Genomic DNA, 24,498 nt, shown 5'->3' on the forward strand with positions numbered 1-24,498 from the left:
CAGTGGCAGTTGCCGAGGCAAAATCTCGGGCGTGGGAGGAGTTTGGTGAGGCCATGGAGAAAGACTATCGATCGGCTCCAAAGAGGTTCTGGCAAACTGTCCGGCGCCTCAGGAGAGGAAGGCAGCAACTCGCTCACACTGTTTACAGTGGGGATGGGGAGCTGCTGACGTCAACTGAGGCCATAGTCGGACGGTGGAAGGAATACTTTGAGGAGCTCCTCAATCCCACCAATGCGCATTCCGAGGAGGAACCAGAGCTGGGAGGCCTGGGGATGGACTGTCCGATCTCGGGGGCAGAAGTTGCTGAGGTAGTCAAACAACTACACAGCGGCGGAGCCCCGGGGGCGGATGAGGTTCGTCCTGGGTATCTCAAGGCTATGGAGCTTTGGGTAATGACCGAAAGAACGAGATCGCGGATACAAGCGGCCGAAATGAGTTTCCTCCGTAGGGTGGCCGGGCTCAGCCTTAGAGATAGGGTGAGGAGCTCGGACATTCGGGAGGGACTCGGAGTAGAACCGCTGCTCCTCCGGATCGAAAGGAGCCAGTTGAGGTGGTTTGGGCATCTGGTCAGGATGCCTCCTGGACGCCTCCCCGGGGAGGTGTTTCGGGCATGTCCTGCTGGCAGAAGGCCCCCGGGTCGACCCAGGACACGTTGGAGAGGTTACATCTCCAATCTGGTCCGGGAACGCCTTGGGGTCCTGCCGGAGGAGCTGGTGGACAAGGCCGGGGAGAGGACGGCCTGGAGCTCCCTAGTTGGGATGCTGCCCCCGCGACCCGGACCCGGATAAGCGGAGGAAGACGAAGACGAAGAATCTTCCTTTGCATGCACTATGTTTTGCATTTCCTGTTAGTAAAGAGTTTTTCTTGCTTTGGCAGCATGTTTGGCATGGTTTTGTTTCTTTAAACTTTAACATTTATTTCATCTCTTTTTTTTTATTTTGTTATTCATGCATGTTAGTACTTCTCCTTTAATGGAGTAATGAAAAACTGAGGGTAAATTTTACAATATTATTTTAGGTAGCGTTCGACCGATATTGGTTTTTCAAGTGCCGATGCCGATATGTACTGCTGATTTTCATGTCCAGATGGTTTCCTCCTTATTTTCATGCTAAAATATCACCAGTAACATCCGTTGATGCACAAATTTTCTGAAGCTGAATCAGTTTTTGAACTTTGATTTTATCTAACTGTTAAATTGTAACTTGTGCACTGCTCAGTGTTAAAGTCAGACACCTAAATAAAGTTAATTTATAGTATTTATTATGCAGATGTTATAAATTTAAATTAAATTCTGCAACAGCACCGGGCTGCCGGAGGACGAGCCCGACTTTAACCCTTTGGGCTGCAGAGTTTTTTCAAGAAGCTATTCAATTTTGACATGACTATTTCAAAACGTTGTAGCTTGGAAATGGCTAGAGAAAAAGGTAAACTGTAAATGAGAAACATCTTCAGTAGGACCCAAAGTTTGTGTTGGGAGCAAATTCACTCATCTAATTTGCATATTATGTCACCAGGCTGCCGTATTGGAATGCATCATTTTTACAGAAGTTCCTTCTTCTTTTTACATGTTACTTTGAAATTTTCATCATATTTAGAAATGTTTAATTTATATATGCATATATAAAGGTTGATTTTTATTTATTTTTTTATCTTTTATATTGTATTTTTTGATATTTACCGTAATTTCCGGACTAGAGCGCACCTCAATATAAGCCGCACCAACAAAAAAAAGGTTTTCTACACACACACGCCACACTCAAATACAAGCCGCGGCGCAGCAGCCACACGCCTGGCGCACAGCACATGTATGGCCATAACATAAGATAATTAGACAGAAAGACACTACACAGAGGTTTTTCGTTGTTGTTTTAATTCAACAAAATGAATTTTAAACACGGGTGAACGTGCCTGCAAGTTAAGAAAACAGCACTGCTAACATTCATATTTCTGGATGGCTATAAAATAAAAACAGAGCTGACACGTTATTACCGGTAATTTGCATGCATGTTTAGAAGAACAGCGCTGACACAGCATTGATAAGCCCTGGATGATTAGAAAATAAAAACTGCACATAAAACATGCCTGGTTAGTAAGTAAAACACACTTGCCTACCAGAAGAAGTCATTCGCTCTCATCTTCCTCTTGCGCACTAAAGCCGTTAAAGTCATCTTCTTCAGTGTCGGAGTTGAACAGCCTCAGAAGAGCTTTGTCACATACCTTTTCTGTGGCGATGTCAGTGTCGCTGTCATCATCCCCGGGTGAAGCTGGCTTGAATGAATTCTTCCCGCTGCCGTCTCCACTGTTTCCCTCCTTTACTGCCAGATCGATGGCCTTCAACTTAAATGCGGCAACATGTGAACTCATACGTGTAGTTACCATGATGAGGGGGTATGGATTTGAAAAAAAATCTTCATCGTGCCGGCTGCTTGCATGTGCTAAATTAAAATGAGCACTTTCTTCGATTTCCACTTTTGACTTCCACCTGTTTCACTTTCTGCTAAAGCGCCCCCTGGCAGGTGAAGGACAATCTTCAGTAAAGCCGCACCTCATTATAAGCCGCGTGGTTCAAAGCGTGGGGAAAAAGTAGCGGCTTATAGTCCGGAAAATACGGTATATTAGCCTCACTCAAGAGAAATGCTTTTTAGCCATATTTGTCAGCTTCCTTTGGGCTTGTACAGCTTCAGGGATGTCCTTCCCTTGAATGTAATGATCATTTGATCCAAGGGAAAGAATATTTTCATGATTATTTTGCACTCTTTGCCTTCCATATATAACGCATCTGCCACTTTTTTAGGGCTTTGATACATTGCTGCTAAATCTGTCACATTAGCTGTGTTTTTACCATCATTTCTACATTCTCCATGTCCAAAACACGGTGAAACAAACTTTAAACCCAACATTTGGAGCTTGTAAGCGTAGCGCCAGCTGTCTGTTGCTGCGTGTTGCAGCAGCATCCATTTTTCCAGCTGGATGAGTGAGTTTCTTCATCAGAGAGTCAATATTCTGCTTCATAATCTGAGTCTGTCATGAACAAAGGGATCAGTCTAAGCCGGCAACTGTACGTTTTGTCCCTCTATTCGCCCTCTTCGTGCTGCGCTCGTCTCCTCCTCTCGTCCTCTCTCCAACCGGGAACCTCTCGGCGGGAGGTGGTTTTCAAACTCTAAAAGCTCAGAAAATTTCAATATAAACGCACCCATACGTGTTGTTCAGCCTGAAATTACACATCTCCACTGTCTTCTGGTGTAAAGTAGTAACTTCAAGAGGGATCGTATTTCTAGCTGCGGCTCGTTAAAGTCAGCAATGACACTTGCCGCAATATTGCGACTTTGGCACTTAAAGGGTTAAATCGGCTTTACTAAGGACAAATATCGGCTGATGCCAATATATAAAAATATCGGCCTGATATATCGACTGGCCGATATATCCATCTACATCTAATTTTGAGCCTTCTGTGATTTTATAAAATGCTTTTATTAGTAAATATTATTGAGTCAAGAGATACAATCAGTTGAAATGTTTATTTGTTTTTGCTCTGAAGCAATAAAACACGTACAGGAGGTCAGAATGACGTTGTGCAAAGACAGAAAACATTCTGATCCTAAAATCAGAATTTATTTCATTTCTGTTTGGATGTTAATTGTTACATAAAGCTGTTTTCTGCATTCTACCTGAGTTTTTTGTGTTGCAGGTCACACCTTGTTCATCCATTTGCTAGCAGAAGTTTAGGTTTATTTTGTTGCCCATGTGTGTTTGTGAAGACACAAAACTGCAGCTGTCTAAACATTTCTGGGCATTACCTGTGGTCCATGAACAATATGTATATTATTAATTTATTTTAAATTGTATTCCAGTTTTTAAGAAACATCAAACATCTTGGAGAAAAGTCAAGGCCAGGCTGTGAGAAACAACCTGCGAGGGAGTAAGTGACTCACTGCCACCATGCAGCCATGAATCACTGGAGAGAAGCCCAGGTGGTTTTCATGAGCGACATATCTGCATGCAGCAAACATACCATGACCAACTCCTTTAGTAATTCAATAAAAAACTGCTGCACTATCAAAGCATTCCATATTTTATATGTCGTGTGTTTAGCCAGGATGTTGCAGAAGGTGCTACAGATGACGCTGAGTGAACACTGTGAATTTCAAAATGAAGCCCTCAGTGATGAAGAACCAGGGATTTTACAGGTTTAAGGCTGTTTGAAATGCATCGGATGTCCTGCTGTTTTATGAGGCACGATGAATAATCACTGGGCTCACTCAGACGAGCGTTGGGAGCGCAGTAACATTTACCAGTGACTTTGTGGAAAACGGGTTTAAAATGCTGGGACATTCAATTAAATGTGCTAGAGGACAGTGATAAACATTCCTAGACTAAAAACAGTCCAGAAAGTTTGACGTCAGCAAGAAAATTTCTGTGAGTTTAACCTCTGACCTCAAGTCTATATATAATAAATTTGACATTAACTAATACTGATTTGTCAATAGTTTGTACCTTTGGCTTGAGATCCAATGATTTCCTTGCCCAGTGTAATCTTTCCAATGACATCATCGTGGCTGCAGAAAGAATAAAACAAGAGATAAAACAATAGAGAATTCGACCAAAATTACTGAAATGACTCAACGACAACAGTGGTCACAAGATGTCAAAGGAGAAGAATCATTAATCACTTCATATGTCTCATGATGTTTGTTTACTCAGAGCTTAGAGAGGTTTAAAACCAAACATGTCCTGAGCTAAGGCAAACACTGATGGCTAGTGATTAACCATCATGTCCTGATAGAAAAGAGAGATGGTTTAGTTACTTTGAAATGTAAAAAGATGCATTGGACCGCCTGCTATGGACTGGCATTACCCAATAGTATCTTCATCCATGACAAGAAACGACAGTGTGTGGAACCCCATCGGGAGGTGCAGCGTGTACTCTTCTCCCCAGAAAGGATTAAGATTCTTCCACACTGTAGCTGTCCTGAAAGAGAGCGTTAGCATGTTTGATCAGAGGAATTCAAACTTCCTCATGCTGGAAAAAAAGTTGCAGGCCTAATGTTTATTTGTTTAGTGTAATTAAGGGAGCGTGGCCATGCCTTCATGTGTATGCCAGGACTGCCTCAAAGACAAATAATCTGATTCTCTAAAGTTGGCAGCTAATTTGAACAATAAATTTAAGTCAGCTGCTTTGAGTCTAAAGAAGAAGAAGAAGAAGAAGAAGAAAGATTTTGTTTGAGTACGGAAAAGAGATTTAGATCCGTATTGAAAGAGAAAATATAACAAAAACGCATCTAAGTGGTTGAACTCCACCTTCATGGTGAGAACCCTTAGAACCGCAGTGCTGCAAGCAGAGATCCACACATCACTAAATCTAATATTGTTATATATATATAATTTTTTAAAACCAAGATCACATTGTCACATTAAACAGGATGTTAGTTAACTCTCATTGTAGACAGATGGTTTGAGTCTGTTTGGTTCCGTCCTGGACCAGGACAGCTTAACTCTGAATTACAAAAATCTAATTTTAAGGACAGCATCAATAAACTATTAATTCAATATGTCAAAGAAGAAGAAAGCAAATGTCTTAAAACAAAAGCCAAAGTGTTGTAAAAATGACCGGTTCATACGAGGAGTCACACTCAGAGCTGAGAAGAAATTATGGTGACGTAACTGTGGAATGGGAGGTCCAAACTAGATAAGTAAGGAGAATGTTTGCATTCCTGTGCTGTATACAGGCTAATGGCATCAGATCCATTCTCATGTAATAAGTCTGGTTATTTTTACTGTAATCGTGTTTCTGTCGTGTATTTTCACAGGGCTTTAAACACTGCTGTAACCAGACATAGATCAGGAACACAAAGTTAAGAGCACCAACAAACCAAAACACTGTTATAATGGGTACAGTAACAGTTTTGTCGGGCTCCCATTATTTCCCACCACAGACCACCATCGTCCACGAACATCACACTCAAGAGTCAGTCGGCCAGTAACACCACCAGTGCAAGATAATTGGTGTGAGTGCCTGCAGTGAATCATTGTGTCATCTCCCATCACACCAGATGGAACAAATGCCTCTGATTATCCCCCCCACACACACACATCCTTATTGCATATATTCATTTGTAGATCTTGTGAGTTAATTTGAACTTTCGCAAACAAACCCAAAGACACCTCTGAACAGGTGTTCTCAACTCCCAGCATCCTCCTCTCTTACAGGTGGCCCCTGCAATAATTAATGCATCTTCTCCATGGTAACCTAAGGATGTTTAAAGGCCAGACCAGTATCAGGTTCCCTGCTGGAGGGGCCACACCGTTGGGATCTAAACACACCCTCCACACCACTTAAACATGTAGTAAGAATATATATATATATATATATATATATATATATATATATATATATATATATATATATATTATATATATATATATATATAAAGAAGGATATTTGTTTTCAGAACTCACCTGGCCACAACTTCATTGTCAACTTTTACGATGCAGTAAGGATCACTCGTTCCAGAGCTTTAAAAGACAGGCAGAGCAAGGTTTTCCATGTCGTTTCATGGGTAATACATTTTCTTTCATTTCTACTGATTTAAGTTATTCTCAGATCAATATAATGAGAATTACCCAGTCTCATTTCATGTCATTCTTTCTGGTAATTCAAAGCAAACACCAAAACTGAATTTGGAATTCCAACTGTTTCTAACTTGAGAGACTTATCAATTAATCAGTCAGATAAGACCTGACAACAGGGGCTCGTGCCATTCAGGAATTACTTACACGTCTTTGGCTGGGAGGTTCCTTCCTTCGACAATTCGAAAATAAAGAGATGTGTTTTTGGCCATCTTCAATCGAGTAATTTATGTATCCAGTTTCTCATTTGTTGCCCATACGCGCTCTTATAAATAGTCCTCCTCCCGTCCGCCAGTGAGTTTTCTTCTTTTCATGACACCTTCAGCTCGTGACACGGCGCTCTGCCCACCAGTGTAGCGCGCGACTCGGGCGCGCGTCAGTCTGGTTCCGTGGAGCGGGTTAAACCAAAAACAGTAGGGTTAAAAAAAACATCGCCTCTTTCAAAACGGACGTTTAAATTCAATATGAATGTATAAATCTGCTGAAATTATGATCGAATTAACATGTCTGAATAGGCTGTATTCACACAAAGTATTATTTATATCTGGTGGCAAACATTAATTTGCTAATCAAATCACTGGTTTGCGTATTATTCCTATTTATAGTTGAATTTTTGGCATATCCGTCATACAATCCATCCATTTGGTTTCTCTCTGAAGAAGTACTGGCACTTATTTGCTGTTGCTTTGGGTAAAGTGCGCCATCTACCGAAGATATCGACTTACTTTTTCGTGCGAAATTACAGGCAGGCATTTAAACGGCCATCAACCCGGGGTCCTACTTAGCATGTTTTAACAACTGAAGCAAACAGCTACAGTGATCGAGTCTGTAATGTTGTTTGGAGCTAATATATTTAGCATTTATAGTTTAGTTTGTGTACAGATAATGTTAAAAACAAATTGGGTTTCGATTATTTAATTCAGTAACTTTGTTTCGAAAAACCTGAAGCATGTAGGTTGTAAAATTAACCTAGCTGAGCTTGCTAGCTTGCTGTGTGTTGCTCGAGCTCTTTCACAGTTTACACATTTCTAGTTATGGAGAGTTATCCTATAGACATCGATAGTGATTCAACAAAACTACAAGAAAGACATTACTACCTGCTATCTGAACTGCAAACCTTAGTCAAAGAATTACCGAGGTTGGTACGGTCATCTCCTATAGCAGCAGTAGCTGCTAGGACCATTTCCAACTGCATTTCCACTACCTTCTGTTCTTGCTTTAACATCTTCCTGATTTTCTACATGTTCAGCTCGTTTCAACAACGCCTGTCCTATAACACGCTGGGCGACCTGGCTTTAGCCCTGATCGATGGAACAGTGTATGAGATTGTTAAGGGCCTCCTGGATATTCAGCATCTGACAGAGAAAAATCTCTACAATCAAAGGCAGAAGCTACACTGTGAACACCAAGGTCTGCGATACGGATCAGGGATTAATGGAACCTGTCCCCCTATTTATATAATTGTATCAAATTTTAAGACATTACTTTAATTTGGCCCTTATTTTAAATGAGGTTAAAGACATGTATTTAATGACTGTTTTGCTTTGATTGCAGCACTTAAACAAGACTTGCTACGAAAGCACAAAGATGCTTTACAGTCATGCAAATCTCACAACCTTGCACTTCTCAAGTCGAACCAGCAAGCAGAGCTTGAGGTAGAACATGCAAACTGTTCTGGTCTCTCAGATTATGGTCCTCCTATTTTTGTTTTTAAGTTACTTGCCACAATGTTAAATGTTCATTAGACTTTGGAAGTTCGAGTGCGAGAGGAGCAAAGGATGATGGATAAGAAAATCGTAGCAGAAATGGATCAAAAAGTGATAGACCAGCAGAACACCCTGGAGAAAGCAGGAGTTCCTGGATTCTTTGTTACCACTAATCCTCAGGTGAATGTACACCACTCTTGTGTTGCTAAAATGGCTGTTATAACATTGCAAAACATTAATTTGATTGGAAACAGATATTCAGTTAATGACACTGTCTCTGCACTACTCCCTAACTCCTGTTAATTTATGCTTTTCAGGAGCTGACTATGCAGATGAACCTCCTCGAACTGATTCTCAAGCTTCAACAGAAGGAATCACAATCCCAGCTATGAGAGAGACGACAGTTATTACTTATGTCCAGAAAGCACACCCTGAATATGTGTTGATTTGTAACTGTCACTAGCCTCTTTGACTTCTGGATGTTTTGAGTTAGCGGACAGGAGTTTGAAGCTGCCAGGCAACATTTAAATTAGGACAGCATTTCTAAATGTTCAAGGAAACAATTAACTGTTGTTAATGTTGTGACTTTGAAGCAGTGAAACGGCATATAACTTTCTATTACTTACACTTGGAGAAGTCCTAATTTATTTGCACAAAGAAATTATTTAAAGACGAAACATTTTCTTTCTGCTTTTGAACTCCGCATTTGTAGTTTTGTTGTAAAGGAAACATTTTTTTATTATTTCTATACATATTTGTCATAAATTAATTTGATGAAGCAGTTTGGGGTTTTATGTTCCTTTATTGGTCGTTACCTAAATGTTTCAGTTTGATTTTCACAAGAAGATTGCAATTATAAAGCAAAAATAACCTTCCTGTACTGGATCAGAAAATTTCAAGTTTCACTTTCACATAAAACTAACAGACGTAATTATCCACATAAACAAGAGGTGTGCCGGTTTGGGACTGATTTTACGTAAAACATCCAGTTCTTATTTTTGCTGCTGTTTCTGTTCAGTATCAACTTTTATTTTCAACTATCATTTCAGTTGTTTGGATACCGTGGATGTAAGTGAAGTGCTGCTACAGTACATTTATCTTTATGCTCCTCAAATGCCAGTTCTATTAACATTTATCATCTGACATTTAAAAAGCAAGCAACAACAGACATTTTCATGAATGGCTGCTACTATCCTTGAGCTTGTTATATCTCACTGGTTTATTAGCAAACAGAATAACAACTGATAATAGGATATATCTGGTTGTGAAACACTGATTTCTTTAGACTGAAATTTATGAAGCACGAAAACATTTAAGAACTGAAAAGTCATGGAAGATACTCAAGTGTTTGTTTTCAGTATTTTTCCTGTAACAGAAGCTTATTTGTACTGTATTCAAAATTTGTGTTGAGGGATTGACATTTTTTTAAACTAGCTTTTTATTAAACAATCTGCTGAATTAAGCAGATCAAGGTTATTTATTCTCTTCTTGATAAGTACCCTAACAGAGTCTGGCACCAGCAGGTCTGCGTACACATCTATTCTACAAATAACTGAATTTTATCATCTTTTAGGCTCTGGTGGCGTTAGATACGCTCTATATTAAGCTCAATAAACACACAGGAAGATGATCTGGGATGTGTTGTTTTAGATCACAGAAATCCACACTGATAAACTCAAATGATAAAAAAAATAATGGCTGTTGGCTTCTTTGAACAAAGGTGCCAGCCCACATAAATTTAGTCCAGTTAATCTATATATAAATTATGCCTTTTTGGTCTTTAAGTCTCTGATTTTTACAAATAGATTAACACATAATGATTAGTCCCTGAACTTGTCAAAATTTGTATGATTGTATGGATTCGTGCCCACCTGGTGACATTTGAGAAAATAAAATAAATTGTGGCCACACATTTTTCCCCTCTCTCAAAGTCACCAGACAGCTCCGTACTTTGTGTTTTAACACAAAAGGTAACTATATGGGGAAAAGGCTTATCTCATGCTCACCTGCAGGGGAATCATTCCAGGGCGGGGATTGGAGAAGCCTCTGGCAGTAAAATAGGGTGCATGTCCCTTTAAGACGCAGACCAGGCAGCGCTGTTGTTTTTTTTTTTTTATCCCTTTTCGTTGCACCTTCAGCCCCATCACTGGAGGAAGATAAACCCGGGGAACTTCTAACAGGATCTACAGCAAAGATGACAGCCTCCGAGCAATTGCGGTATTTATTTATTTATCATTTAATTTGTTTATAATAGAAAGGGATGAAATAATCGCGCCTAACTGAACTCATGTAAGGAAAGTGCGATTCAGAGAGGTGGTGCGCTGCTGAGCTTTTTCCATTTTGTTATAAATTATTCATTCATGTGACATTTAAAACAACGCTTATTGCATTCGTCACAATATTCCTTTATAATCTTATATAACCATGGGTCTATTTGCTTGAATTCAAAGCCTGAAGTGAACGAGTCCTGTACTTCAGGACAGCGATCCCTTATTTGTAGCCGTAGAATAAAGGTTACGTAATAATTAAGGAGGCATCCTGTTGTTTGTCGCGGCCAGAAATCGGATGCTGCTGTTATATTTGTTCTGGTAGATATTGTGCGTTATTCGATTAAGAAAGGTGAAATCTGAAATGGAAATTGGTAACAATATATTTCACACAAGATCGAGCGATGGCCCTGTGTGACGTGGTCTGCTGAAATGGAAAGAGGAGTGTCATATACGACAGAGAACAGTTAGCAATGGAATAAAGATATGAGTCAGACAAAACATCAACGCATAAGTTATTAATATGAAAAATAATAATAAAAAGCATCATGTGGTGTAAAACCCCTTCAGGTTGTGCTGCTCACATTGGTATTTAGCATGTGATTGTCATGTTTAGGAGCAGGAAGTTAGGACCCAAGATGCAGACCCAGGATGACATGAGGCAGGAATGTTAAATAAAGAAGAATCCTTTATTTTTGATGACAAAATAAAAATCCAAAAAGGGCAGGAGGCAAAAAACCCAATAACAAAATGAAGCAGGGGAAAAATCCAAAAGCTCACTTCATGAGCAGAGAACCAGAGCAAGAGGGAGAGACAAAAACAACGCTGACATAAAACAACAATGAACCGACAAGACACAGAGACAAGACAGGGCTTAAATACACTGGGGCATAATGGGGGGCAGATGAGCTGCAGGTGTGTGGAGTGTGGGGGGAGGACCAGGTGAAAGCAATGACTAATCAGGGAAGAAACAACATGACCTGAGAGTGAACCTAAAAACAGAAAAGCAACCATATAACTCAAATTCTAAAGGGAAGGAGAACTACAAAAACCGGTGGGACAAAACATAATAAATGCCCCCTTCAGACAGGCCATGAAAAACGGAAATGTTCCGGAATCTGTCCGTAAGACCTTTCTGTCTGAATACAAACATCCGGATAACGTGTTCCGGAATTTATCCGGAGGAAGCCCCTAGTAACAGGTCCGGACTTGTTACGGACAAGGTGGCTGCTTCAGACTGGTGAGGTAAAGTTCCGGACAAGGGAGAGGGGACCGGGGGATGCTGTGCGCACCTATATAACTCGCTCCTGTAGCATGCGGCGAACCATGGCAGCTCGCCTCCTACGGTACCGCCTAGACGCGCGACGGAGCGCTTCACACCGCTTCAGTGATTCCTTTAACCATTGAGCTTCATCATCCAGGTCTCTTATGCGTCTTCGTGTGCGCAGAATTATGCTTAAGCGCCTCGTGATTTTTATCTTGAGAGGCACTATAGAAATGATATTTTCTTCTTCTTCTTCTTAACATAAGTCCGATTCTCCCCCACCCCATCCCCCCGCCGCCGTCAGACATCTGGAACTTTTCCCTGCTGTGTGAACGCAGCCGAAAGGACAAGTTCCAGTACAAAAGTGGTGTGTCTGAAAACACAGTTCCGGTTAAAAAACGGATTGAATTGTCCGCAAATGTTCCAGAATATCTGTCTGAAAAGGGCTAAAGAGACTAATAAAAATGAAAAGCTGAAACTATTAACACTGCAGAGGGATGACTGGCTGCAGAGGGGTGACTGGAGAAGACTAAAGGAACACAGGAGACACATAAATGAGATGCAGACAAAGGACACATGAGGGCGCTATGAAACACAAAAGGAGAACCTGGATTGGGAACTGGAGGGGCTGGGGAACAAAGGGACACAGAACATGACAGTAATGTAGCATACAAGGATTTGTGCTCCCTATAAATGGCATGATGTAAAACAACGAGGAAAACTTTTAGTAAAATCTCTTTCTCATGTTTGTACGTTATTTTGTTACTTGAAATTATACATACCGTATATATGTGTGTGTGTGTGTGTGTGTGTGTGTGTGTGTGTGTGTGTGTGTGTGTGTGTGTGTGTGTGTGTGTGTGTGTGTGTGTGTGTGTGTGTGTGTGTGTGTGTGTGTGTGTGTGTGTGTGTCAGTGGCACAGAGGGTCGGAATTCACATCCATCTTACCTTGTTGATTCATTAGCAGCTTTGTATGACATGCTGAGCCAAACAGATCTTTCAACTGCAGGGCTTTTTCCTGTGCACGTGAGAACCTTTATAAACAACAAGTTTTATCTTGCAGGTCATCTTTATAGACGGGTAATGGATCCAGAGTGACAGCCTCAACACCGACCCATCTAACACTGTAGCTATGGCAACCTGTCAGAGAGGCTGTGCGCCGGCCGTGCGCCTTTGTCAGAGACTGAACCGTCTCAAGACACTAAACGGTGACATGATGGCGACGTCCCTGAAGCGCTGCCTCTCCACCTTGGACCTGACTCTGTTGGGTGTTGGCGGCATGGTGGGCTCTGGGCTGTACGTCCTGACAGGAACCGTGGCCAAAGACACAGCTGGGCCAGCTGTCATTGTATCTTTCATTTTTGCAGGCATCGCTTCTTTACTGGCTGCCTTTTGTTATGCAGAATTTGGCGCACGCATACCCAAAACCGGATCTGCCTACATGTTTACCTATGTGTCTGTGGGAGAACTCTGGGCTTTCCTCATTGGCTGGAATGTGATTCTGGAGAACATGATCGGCGGTGCTGCTGTGGCACGGGCCTGGAGTGGCTATCTAGACTCTATTTTTAATCACGCTATTCAAAACTTCACAGAAACACACATCATGCAGTGGAATGTGCCCTTCCTGGCCCATTATCCTGACCTACTTGCAGCAGGAATTCTCGTAGTTGCGTCCATCTTCATTTCCTTTGGAGTCCAAGTGTCCTCTTATTTAAACCACATCTTCTCTACCGTTAGTATGGGCGTCATTGCTTTCATCTTGGTGTTTGGCTTCATGCTGGCTGACCCTGTCAACTGGAGCCAGGAGCAAGGAGGGTTTGCACCTTATGGGCTGTCTGGAATCCTGGCAGGCTCAGCCACGTGCTTCTACGCGTTTGTGGGCTTTGACGTCATTGCTTCCTCAAGTGAGGAGGCTAAGAATCCTCAGAAGGCGGTTCCTGTTGCCACCGCTATCTCCCTTGGACTTGCAGCAACAGCCTACATCCTGGTCTCTACCGTGCTCACATTGATGGTACCTTGGCGTACGCTGGACCCCAACTCAGCTCTGGCAGATGCGTTTTTCCGTAGAGGTTACAGTTGGGCTGGGATTGTTGTGGCTGTAGGCTCCATTTGTGGTAAGTGTTATGATTTTTAACATATTAACCACTGTCTTGACATTTCAGTGCTATATTTTTTAACTTATATTCACTTTATCCTTACTTTCAGCGATGAACACCGTCCTTCTCTGTAATCTCTTCTCCCTTCCTCGGATTGTGTACGCCATGGCAGAGGATGGATTGTTCTTCTCCATTTTTGCAAGAGTCAATCCCCTTACCAAAGTTCCTGTCAATGCTATTCTGGTTTTCGGGATCCTAATGGCTACCATGGCTTTGGTCTTTGACCTGGAAGCCTTAGTTCAGTTCTTGTCCATCGGCACTCTCCTGGCATACACCTTTGTGGCAGCGAGTGTGATTGTGCTTCGCTTCCAGCCTGAGAAGACCAACTCCAAGAGCAGCCCTTCCCCATCCCCCATCCCCAGCTCTGAGCTCTCACCTCCCACCTTGGAGTCTCAGACGATAGCTGAGGACAGTGAGGAACCCAAACAGTATGAGTCCTTCTCTGACAAGCTCCAGCTGGTGGAGAGGCAGAAGACGAGAGAGCGGCGTGGGGTGGGGCAGCTAAAGGCCTGCTGGGAGCCATACCTGGACCGGCTGCTGGGGAACTGTGAGCCGGGGGAAGTGGTGGCTTTCAGTGTGATGACATTGATAGTGAGCTCGGTGTCTCTCTGTGCTGTGCTGGAATTTGGAAACAAACAGCTTCAGCTCCCGGTCTGGAGTTTCACAATGCTCCTTGTGATCTTCAGCATTGCTTTCATTTTCAGCCTGGCACTTATATGGATTCATGAGCCACAAAAAAATACCAAAACATTCCAGGTGAGATTTACCACTGATCATTTTCACCCAGTCATCATTATGACACATGTATAAAGTATAATGACACAGATTTCCTTGTTTTGTAGGTACCCTTTGTTCCACTCACTCCAGGTGCCAGCATCCTCTTCAATGTCTTTCTGATGATGAAGCTCAGCTTCCTAACCTGGATTCGGTTCACAGTTTGGATCGCCATTGGTAAGTTCAAAATTTAAGCAGAGTAGTGGCCAAAATGTTTTCCTCAGACATATTTCTACAAAACAGTTTTTTGGACAGTCGGCTGGTTTAAAAAGGAGTTTCCTGCGAGTACAGACTGGAGCACTTATCCTCGGTAAACAAATATTGAACTGCAACCAATAGTTGACTTATAATGTGAAGTGAGTCTAATCTCAGAAAGCATAATCATTAATAAAAAACATTTTGTCTGTGTCCAGTGGGCTTTATGTACGTGAATGTTGCTGGAGCATATCGCATTGAAGCTTTTTGCTCATCACAAACTCAAAAATAGGAAGGAAGAAGATACAGAGGGTTGACAGCTCATAAAATCTTTTAAGTCTACAATTGCATTAATATTATTTCACTAACATTCTTTGTGCTCAAAAGCAGCCAGATGTTTTTCTCTTTTTGTCAGCAGTCATCTGCGGATATAGTCCAGGTCAACATAGAAAAGATGATCATCAGCATTAGCGTAAGTCTCATCTAGAGCAGGAAACCATTCAAACACCAGTGTCAGTCTGATGCATTAAACTTGACTGGAGCTCTGGTATGACTGGGCTTTTCTCCCCCTAAATAAAGCCCCATCGGGTGGGTGGGTTGAACTGTCGGTGGGTTGTTTATTTATTGAACATGTAAATCAACAAACAAATTAAAGTATACAAAAAGAAACCCATACATATGTATCTACATCTATATCTATATCTATATATATGTAGAACATGTTCAATAGGAAGGGAAAGAAGCTCTGGTAGGTTATCTCCCCCCCCCAAGGAAGACAAAAACAAAAAAAAATCCTTTCATTATACTGTTTCATAGCCAATTTCTTATAACATTTTTTTCCCTCAGTCACACAAACATAATTTACACTTTTTATGTATCACCCCCCCCCCCCCCACACACACACACACACACACACACACACATACACACATACACACCCTTCCAATATTCACAGCTCCCAGTTCACCAACAATAGACAATTACAATCAAATGCAACACCCTTACAACTTTTCTTCCTCCTCCATATAATTAATTGGTATAATTTTTTTATACTTATCTTTAAACTTATGCAATGACGGACTTTGCGTTAGATCCCCTCTTAGCTTATTCCAAACGTATCCCATAACAGAAATACAAAATGACTTTAATGTTGTTCTAAAATATGTATGCATAAAGTTAAGTTTGTATCTGAAATTATATACGTTAACTGGTTTATTAAATAGCATTAATAATTTATTTGGTAATAATTTCCTATGCATTTTATACATAAACATTGCTGTATATAGTTGAATTACATCTTTAAATTTGAGTATTTTTGAATATATAAATAACGGATTAATGTGTTCTCTAAATCTAAACTATAGTTGGTTGATTAGTTGGTTTTGTATATTTATTGGATTGCCTACACATGCCTGCATTTGTAACTAAATTCCAGCTAAATTAATGGCATTATTATCAGTACTGCCTTGTAAATCTACTGGCCTCTAATTAGCTAACATGACTTCCTTATACACATGACATTAAATTGAACGTGTTTCTGTAATGTGTTTTCTAAGGTCTGACAAATTAAAATTTAAACTATGTTATATAAGCAGTAGTATTTGTTTACTCGTTTATATTCCAAAGAAATTAAAAATGCACAAAAACATATTAATGACTCATTACCAAATCTGTGCAGGGTATTCGTTTAGATGATCTCTACAGTAAAGTGTTTTATTCTGTTTTGATGTCAGGTCTTGTTGTATATTTTGGCTACGGGATCTGGCATAGTAAGGAGGGATTACGGGAGCTGCAGCCCAAAGACATGGCCGCCCACTACGTGGTTCTGCCCAGCGGCAGCCTGGTGGAAACGGTGCAGAATGTTCAGCCCGACGGTCAGGTGGTCACCTCAGCAGCACACTACATGGGCTCCCCCACTGCCCCAACAGCTGAGGAGTTCACTGAAAAGAGATAATGTGTGACGGCTGTGAGTCATCATTACAACTGCCTGATTTAATCTGCTGTCTCCCCCCCCACACACACACACTGTACTATTACTCGTGTCCTTTCTGTATCTCACTCCCTTTAAATCTGTACTTGTTGCTCTGCAGAAGTATCTACACCGTACGATGGGTAGCACACTGTCTAATTGTTAAGCACACTTGTATATCTTGTAATAATAAATGTACAGCAGAGGTCTTTATTACTGCCCTGGAAGCTCTTTGCGTCAAAGTTGTGTTCTATCCTTCACAGCCAGCGCTTTTCTTGCTACCTGCCACTTTGTCCAAATTTGGTGCTTTTATTGTTGCAGTGGAGGATTATCTTCCCCTACATATCTCAGTTTTCTAGTTCTAGAACTGGAACATTAAAAAATATTTTTTTAAGTACAAGATAACCTATGTCTTTAAAGATTTAGAGCCTTGGGAAATAGATTTCTACATGCTTTTTGTTTACCACAATGCCCCTTGACCCAGTTTCTACTAAGAATACTTACTACTTCATACTTTATTTTGTAGGTTTAGGGGGGGTTCCTGTTTTTTTTTTTATTATTATTATTACTTGGTAAAAGAATGAACATATCTGGGTTTATATTGCCTTTTCTCAGATTCTTTTCATTGCCACAACGGAAACTCCTGTCCGAAATCATCATCTAGCTCATCTTCTTAGGGCTTCTGTTTCTGAAAGAGGTTTCATGCTGTGATTTAAAATCATTTATTTTATTTTTCAAATATTACTGTTTGTGTTTTCTTTCCATGCATTTTATTATCTTTGCTCACCTTTTTTTTTTCCTGTCATTTATTTTTCTTTTAACCCTCTCAGGCTCAAAATAAGTTTTGGTAACAGGACGAACAACTAAGTCCTTGAGGGGTACTACTGAGTTAAAAAATGCTCATGAAATACATATGTGGAGTAACCAGGTAGGTAGTTTTTAATGTTGCAAATCTGCAACGCCTGCCTCCACAGGGTTAAGCTATGTCAGTAACTTGTGTTCACTCTTTAAGTGGTTAAACACTTCTCAACTATTCTCCCAAATCTCATCCTGTGACCCTGCTCCTTTTTGTGAATATAATCTTGGGCATGCTAGCAGTCTGTCTTTTTCCCACGCATCTTTAATCTGCTGTAATCCCCCCCCCCCCCCCCTTTCCCTGTTGGTTTAGGATTATTTATCAAAAAACATCAAAATCTGAGCTCATTAAGCTGATTTATCTGAGACAATCTGAGAAATATAGAAGAATGTATAGGCAAGGGGACGTTTTGATGCACAAGTATTGTCAGTCGGGCGTTGATTATGCTAAAGCTGGAGTTTGCTTCATCTCTCAGAGACCTCTGTAATCCCTGCAGATCTGCAGCAGTTTCTGTCATCAATCTGCCGCCTGACCTAGATTAGAAAAGCCAAGCATGTGAACGTTCCCGTAACAGGAATAAAACTTTCCCGTGTGTCAATACATGAACATAAACTAGGCTTTGTTTATCTAATGCTAAAGCATTTTAACTGTCAGCTCTATTGTTTTTTAGTGCATGTTACATAGAAAACCAAAGGCCTTAAACATGTTAACAAAAAGAGAATCAGTGTGCACAACTCAGAGGTGAAAAAGGCGATAGATGGGAGCACGGTTCTGAAGAATCTAAAAAAAAATCCTGGATAATCACAACTTTTGTGGTGTCTCTTGGTTATTTCGTTTAGGCAGAATCGACGTATTTCAGCTACACGCCGTCTTCAGCTTGTTACAGATACAAGCACAATTCAACACTCATGTAGAGGTCAGAAAACATTTGTGCCAATCAGCACAAAAAGAACACCTGTGTACGTCTGTCTAATCAGCGACAAACACATAAGCACAGAAAACAGTCCCATGAATACAAATATAAATATAAATGCTAAACCAAGAGTCATCATGCAATTCAAACAGCTCAGCATTCAAACCCTCTGGGTTTAGAGTGTGGGTCCAAAATTCTTCTCTGTGCAGCAGAAGAGTGTCTTTGTCACGTCCTCTTCTAGGACTGGTCACCATTGAAACAGACAAGGAACAAAAGTCATGGCCAGCTGTAATGGAGTGTCTTATCTTGTAGCTTTATCAAGATGAGTCATAGGCACACTCGAATAAATATGTTATATTAGTAGTACAGCAAGTGTTCTGTCTAACATGGAAAGTTTCCTGTAAGAGCCAATTAGTTGCTAATTCATTTAGGATATATTAGTGAATAAGTAAAAAAAATGCATATGTGTGATGCTTTAAAAATATAATTTCATAAAATATACAGAAACACTTCAGTTAAATCATAGAATGTAGAAATGTTAGATTCAGAAACATTTTCTTTGTATCCCATAATTCCTTGTATAGAAGGTTTATTTATTTATTTCTATTTATTCATTTATTTATTTTTGTGTTAGATGGGAGTTGGAGTGTTAGCAGGCAACACAGTTTTTTTTACTTAAAATGTGGTGGCAGTCTGGTTCTTTATCTTCTTTAAGTCACCGTTGGAAGTTGGTCGAGTTGCACCTTGATTTGATTTTTAATTAAACCCTCCTTTTATAAAGAAGATCATCTGGTATTATTTGCATGATCACAAATCTATGTTGCTCGACCAACTTCCAACGGTGACTTAAAGAAGAAAAAGAACCGGATTGCCACCTCATTTCCTTTTGGCCATGAAATGTGTTCCTTGGCCTTTTAAGGCATATAAATGGTGACTGGTCCTAGAAGAGGACGTGACAGAGACACACTTTAGCATTTTGGATCCACACTTATTGAGGAGCTGGTGTTGAGCTGCTTTCTCTGATGATCTTAAGACCCTTTGTAGATTTGTATTTATATTTGTACACATTTGAAGTGTTTTGTGTATTTAGTATTTGAGCGTCATTGATTAGACTCAATACTGCCTTTAATGTGATAAAAATATAAATGCTGGCTACCCTCCAAAGTTAGGATATTCATTCTGATTGGTTTAGCTTTTTTTTTTTTTGTATAACTGATAAAACTCTAATCAACAAGCTCGTGAATTATCAAACCAAAAGAAAAATCCAAACCCAAAGTGTACAGAAGGAGGCGTTTTGGCATTGCTTCTGAAAGGGTTTAAGAGAATGTTCCACAACTTTGCACAGTTTGCAAACTGCTGTGCAGTAATTTGTTTCATGGTTATGCTTTAAGTGTCTGGGCTAGTGGCATACATTTATACTGTGGTGCTTTTTTAAGCTGAGCATTTTCACAACTCTTTCTGTCTTTCTTTGTGTCAGGAAGCACAGATGTCAGTGATCGGACCTTTTCTTACTTCTAAACTGCGTTGCACTCTGTGTTTGTACATCGAAATCTCATATCCCACGTTATCATGTATGTTTGTGTAAAATGCAAAAGACAAAAAATAAATAAATGTTTTGAAGCAACAAAAAGCAAATTATGCGTAGATATTTCAGATAATCGTATCGTAAAAGATTGTGGATTGAAACATTTAGGTGTGCTTTGTGAATCCGGTAGTAGTTTGTTTAAATATGAACAAAGAACAAGAAACATGAAGCAAAGTGTTTTAATTTAATGAAGCGTTGGTAAACACAGTAAATTAAGACAAAAAAGGATTTATGCACCACAGAAAACTTCTTCAAATTTAATGTTCTTTATCTTGTTCTATTTTTTCTGGACATTTTAAGCCTTCCTTTTTGTAGATTCTTGAAATATTTGTGGTATCTTACCTGCCATGCAAATAACTTTCAACCAAAACTACTGATTGTCTCAAGCATATGACTGAAACTATTGATATCAATCAATGAATCCAATAAGCACAAATGCACTTAAAAAGTAATTTCCATTAACAATATTTACATTTTTTGTTGCAGGCGAATGCAGAAGCCTTGACAACAATGTTAAAGGTGTTGAACACTCGTTTAATCCATTCATTTGCCTTGGTCTCTAGTAGGAATGAATGCCTTGCAACAAGTACTCTAGATCAGCACGAACGGGTCTGCTGCAGCAGAGAATGGCAGCAGATGGCAGGATTTGGAGTGTTATTTCCTGATATTTTGACACCTTGCCTCGGATTTGATAACAGCATCGAATCTTTTGTGAAGCACCTTGTGATTTTTATCTTGAGAGGAAATGATATTTTCTTCTTCTTCTACCACCAACTCTGTTTGCTCTGGGACATGAATGTGTTATCTCCACAAATAACACAAGCCTGGAGGAGCTTCTGCCATGTGGTGGAGCTGCTAATGCTAATAGTTAGCTTCTGCTAGCCAAGATATTCAATGCTGTTTCCTGGACGCAAAAACAACAGCCTTCCCAATCACGAGTGAAGATGGCAAAGTGACACCTTGACGTGGTCAGGATTTTCAAATCCTAGAAATTTACCGTCTATTTTCTAAAGCTAATGCAGGAACTAGGTGTAGGAGACTATTTTTCTGTTCAGCCTGCATGAAAAACTTTGAATGACTGACTATAATTAGAAATAATCATTAAAAACATTTTTTCAGTGTTCCACACCTTTAATTAACTGGTCTGTTCAATAGCAGGTTCATTTATTTCAGTGAATTTTAAAATTATTTATTGTAAGAAAACCAATTCTTAACTCTTTATGTAGACAAAACTATCACTTAGTTATTTATATTGTGCCTTTGATTATTTAAAGAGAACTTAAGATTTCAATTTCACGTCTTAAGTTACAAATCAGTCATTTACAGTGACTAAACCACCAGTTGTCTGCCTGGTGAATGAGAAGACACATCAGGTGCTCACTTTAAGGTGATTAGAACCTTAATATTGTGTTTTGGATTCTCAAACTCTGCTCATTGTTTTTGATATTATTTCTGCAGTTCCGGCCTTACAAAGTGACATGCAAAAGTAAAAGAAATCTACAGTACAGCAGCTCAATTTCCATGGAAACTAGCACTCTGCAGCTTAGAGCGAGACAGCTTACAAACACTTACACAGACACCTGTCTCACTTTATCTTTGTGGGTCTCAGGGTTGGAAAAAGCTGCTTATTTACTTGGAACTATGTGAGTCATCTTCTGTGAAAGCCTTCCATTCAGCCACACAGGCTTGTTTGAGAAGCATATCATATAGCCTGAAAGCTAATATGCTGCAGCCATTAGTGTCCTTTTTTATTGGCATTTAAACAAGACTTCCTTTTGCAAACACAGTAAGTTTACTCTGGACAAATTCAGAATGGGAGGTCAAATGGGAGCAGTCTAACGTTCCTGGTGAGAAGAAAACTGCTGGGTTATGTCTAACTGTTGCTATTTTTTCCACATTTTACATTTTATTTACTTTTCTGTGGTCTGATCATTTTTGTGGATGTTACACGAGAGCAGAAGCGTTTCAGAGCTGCTTACAGCTCACTAATAGCTGGTGTAGGTGGAGTGTTTACTGCAGCCATTCCAGGAACAAAAAGAGGTAGAAACACAATCAGACTGAAAACCTTGTCCCTCTTTTTCGGTCATACACCAGCTGTCCTTCCAGTGGAATACAGAACACATATTTGAACTGAATCTGTTGTGGCCAAATTCATTGAGGATTTAAAAGTCATCAGTTTTATTTGTTCCTGTTTTTGTTAAACAGTAAACATTTAAGTCTGACTTCTACCTAAATCTTTAAGTAATTTATTTATTTTATTTTGTCAGTTTGTGATAACTTTGTAAACTTTTGGACCCTCCCATTATGTAAATATATGAGGAGCAAGCTAGGTGGAAAGAAGGGTTTTTTGGTTTGCCAGATGTCAGCCGGAGGTGACGGGAGGGTTTTTAATGATTTTTTGACCACTTTACATGGACTTGATTAGTTGATGTAAGTTGGATTTCGTTTAAATTCGAAACAAGACATTGCTGGATTATGTTTTTTTTAGTTAAAACTTTGTAAGAAATAAATGAAATATAATTTTAAGAACTGAAGTCTGGAGTGCATGCAAACCCCAAACCCACCTGTTGCCACCATAGACTGTACATATACTGGACAATTCGATTCCATAGGCTTCAATTTCACGTTATCTGTCCATAATGGGAGGTGTCCACCACCGCCATTTTGACCGTGTCACAGGTTCCGTCCAGCCCAGACAATTCCATAAAAGGGAAGAGAGGAGGCGCTGAGGGTGTGGCTGTAAGGCTGGGCTCGAGTGACGACACCCAGGCGAACTAGCTACGAGCTAACCTGAAGCTAACCCTGGCTAACCCAAAGCTAAAGCGGAGGTGGGAGCCGAGCTAACGGATGTAGCCACCTAGCTTCAACCCAACCGGAGCTAACTGGAACACCCATCGACCTGAACCTTACACGGAGTTTAGGTGGAGGTTTTCTGCGCCTGTTCGTGAGAAGTACCTGTATTAAAAAAGTTTTAAATCGGTAAGTTTATAATTTATTTCCGTAATGAAAACATTTTGCTTTGAGCAAGTTTTCAGTAGTTTTTTTGGCGCTATCACTCCTGAGTCGCACCAGCCATTAAATGTATCATGAAGAGAAAATATATTTAAGTCGTATTTTGGGGGGACATTTTATTATCTTTCTTACAAAATCTGAGACCAAGCGTTTCACATTGCAACACAAGCACCGGTAACCATAACAGAATTTACAGCCAGCAGAGGAGAGGATGGCGGTGTTTCAAACCCTCCCGGCCGGCGTGTAGAGCTCATTCCTGGGCTGGAGCCGGCCCTCAGCACCCCGCCACAGGCTCTAACAGATGCTGGCGGTGTTTCATATATTTCCAAAACGTAATACTTGTTTGTATCTTGTACAGCCAACTAGCCTTTATTCTGGACTCAGTACAATTTACCAAAAGTAAAGAGACATTATACAGATGAAGTAAGCACAAGATAACTTACTGGAAGACACAGAGTTATCATCAGAACCAGAACAAGAGAGCCTGATAACAGTCATGTGAAAATAACAGTTAAAAAGTATGTATGTATAATAGAAATAAAAATATATTAGAATTAGTGTAACTCACTGTGATCCAAACAAATCAGCCATAGCTGATGAGTAAATATGACATGAGGTCTGGGAGTTTTTAAGTTTCATTCTTTTATTACATTTTTTTCTTAGATCTATTAAAAGGTCACCATGGCAGCCTGTGTGTCTCCAACGTCAGCTACACAACGCAGCGTGTAAGTTCCAAGTACTTGTCTTGACCACTTCATGAATGGTTTTGTACTTTAAACAGCTAGGCCAAACCTGTTATTTTTTCCTCCATAGCCATTTGGATCATTGGAGACAGCTGAGTGAGGCGTGGTGCCCAGAGAGCTGCAGAGACAACCTTGGCCTCCCTGACGTCTGTGTCTCTTGGTTTGGTTGGGGCGGACCATCGACATACATACATGTGCCGACACTTTGCGCCCTGTTTTATAAACTGTAGTGTTAAAAATAAATGTTTTTGCTCAATTACTTGAATTTCTTTGGTTAAGACAAAAGTGAGGAATAATCATTTACAAGTTATTTGTACAACAGGCCCATTTTAAATCCCAACAGTTTCTTAGCAGACAATAGAAATGTGTTCTTTACTAACTTTACTTGGTTTGAAAATCTTACTAAAATAAACTTGAGTGCCGTATTGCAAAA

General features: G+C 40.1%; 3 protein-coding genes across 10 annotated transcripts in view; 2 read left to right on the forward strand and 1 right to left on the reverse strand.

The window, feature by feature from the left end:
- The window catches only part of LOC107393654 (rasGAP-activating-like protein 1), a 30,243-nt gene extending 23,015 nt beyond the window's left edge, over window positions 1-7,228 (reverse strand). For 2 of the 8 annotated variants that reach the window (XR_008559193.2, XM_015972187.3), the window contains exons 1-4: window positions 6,775-7,224; window positions 6,457-6,513; window positions 4,856-4,969; window positions 4,495-4,556 (exon numbers count right to left, since the gene is read on the reverse strand). Coding sequence is in view for 6 of the 8 variants with exons in the window: in XM_015972187.3 (XP_015827673.1) it covers window positions 4,495-4,556; window positions 4,856-4,969; window positions 6,457-6,513; window positions 6,775-6,839 (298 nt within the window). In the remaining 2 variants the exon portion in view is untranslated. Of the gene's footprint in view, window positions 1-4,494; window positions 4,557-4,805; window positions 4,970-6,456; window positions 6,514-6,774 lie in introns of those variants that run through there. The other 6 variants (XM_054731371.2, XM_015972186.3, XM_015972185.3 and 3 more) reach the window with 4 other exon arrangements.
- Window positions 7,229-7,365: 137 nt separating this feature from the next.
- Window positions 7,366-9,114, forward strand: dgcr6 (DiGeorge syndrome critical region gene 6). Its single transcript, XM_015972191.3, has 5 exons — window positions 7,366-7,765; window positions 7,877-8,037; window positions 8,182-8,282; window positions 8,373-8,513; window positions 8,651-9,114. Exons 1-5 carry the CDS (start codon window positions 7,662-7,664, stop codon window positions 8,723-8,725), a joined length of 582 nt encoding a protein of 193 aa, XP_015827677.3. The 5' UTR covers window positions 7,366-7,661; the 3' UTR covers window positions 8,726-9,114.
- A 1,289-nt stretch (window positions 9,115-10,403) lies between these two features.
- slc7a4 (solute carrier family 7 member 4) lies at window positions 10,404-24,321 on the forward strand. The gene is made up of 7 exons (XM_070546546.1): window positions 10,404-10,550; window positions 12,926-13,976; window positions 14,068-14,774; window positions 14,861-14,969; window positions 16,721-23,289; window positions 23,986-24,047; window positions 24,136-24,321. The coding sequence occupies exons 2-5, from the start codon at window positions 12,995-12,997 to the stop codon at window positions 16,939-16,941; spliced, it is 2,019 nt and encodes a 672-aa protein (XP_070402647.1). The 5' UTR covers window positions 10,404-10,550; window positions 12,926-12,994; the 3' UTR covers window positions 16,942-23,289; window positions 23,986-24,047; window positions 24,136-24,321.
- The last annotated feature ends 177 nt before the right edge of the window (window positions 24,322-24,498 follow it).

The sequence above is a fragment of the Nothobranchius furzeri genome, chromosome 17 (genome assembly GCF_043380555.1).
Source record: "Nothobranchius furzeri strain GRZ-AD chromosome 17, NfurGRZ-RIMD1, whole genome shotgun sequence".
In the NCBI taxonomy this organism is placed as follows: domain Eukaryota; kingdom Metazoa; phylum Chordata; class Actinopteri; order Cyprinodontiformes; family Nothobranchiidae; genus Nothobranchius; species Nothobranchius furzeri.

Excerpts from the sequence above, each read along its gene's own strand:
- dgcr6 (XM_015972191.3), top strand. The coding sequence starts at position 7,662 with ATGGAGAGTTATCCTATAGACATCGATAGTGATTCAACAAAACTACAA. Across the intron at positions 8,038-8,181 it reads GCTACACTGTGAACACCAAG|CACTTAAACAAGACTTGCTA; the intron begins GTCTGCGATACG and ends CTTTGATTGCAG. Across the intron at positions 8,283-8,372 it reads ACCAGCAAGCAGAGCTTGAG|ACTTTGGAAGTTCGAGTGCG; the intron begins GTAGAACATGCA and ends AATGTTCATTAG.
- slc7a4 (XM_070546546.1), top strand. The coding sequence starts at position 12,995 with ATGGCAACCTGTCAGAGAGGCTGTGCGCCGGCCGTGCGCCTTTGTCAG. Across the intron at positions 14,775-14,860 it reads AAAATACCAAAACATTCCAG|GTACCCTTTGTTCCACTCAC; the intron begins GTGAGATTTACC and ends CTTGTTTTGTAG. Across the intron at positions 14,970-16,720 it reads CACAGTTTGGATCGCCATTG|GTCTTGTTGTATATTTTGGC; the intron begins GTAAGTTCAAAA and ends TTTTGATGTCAG.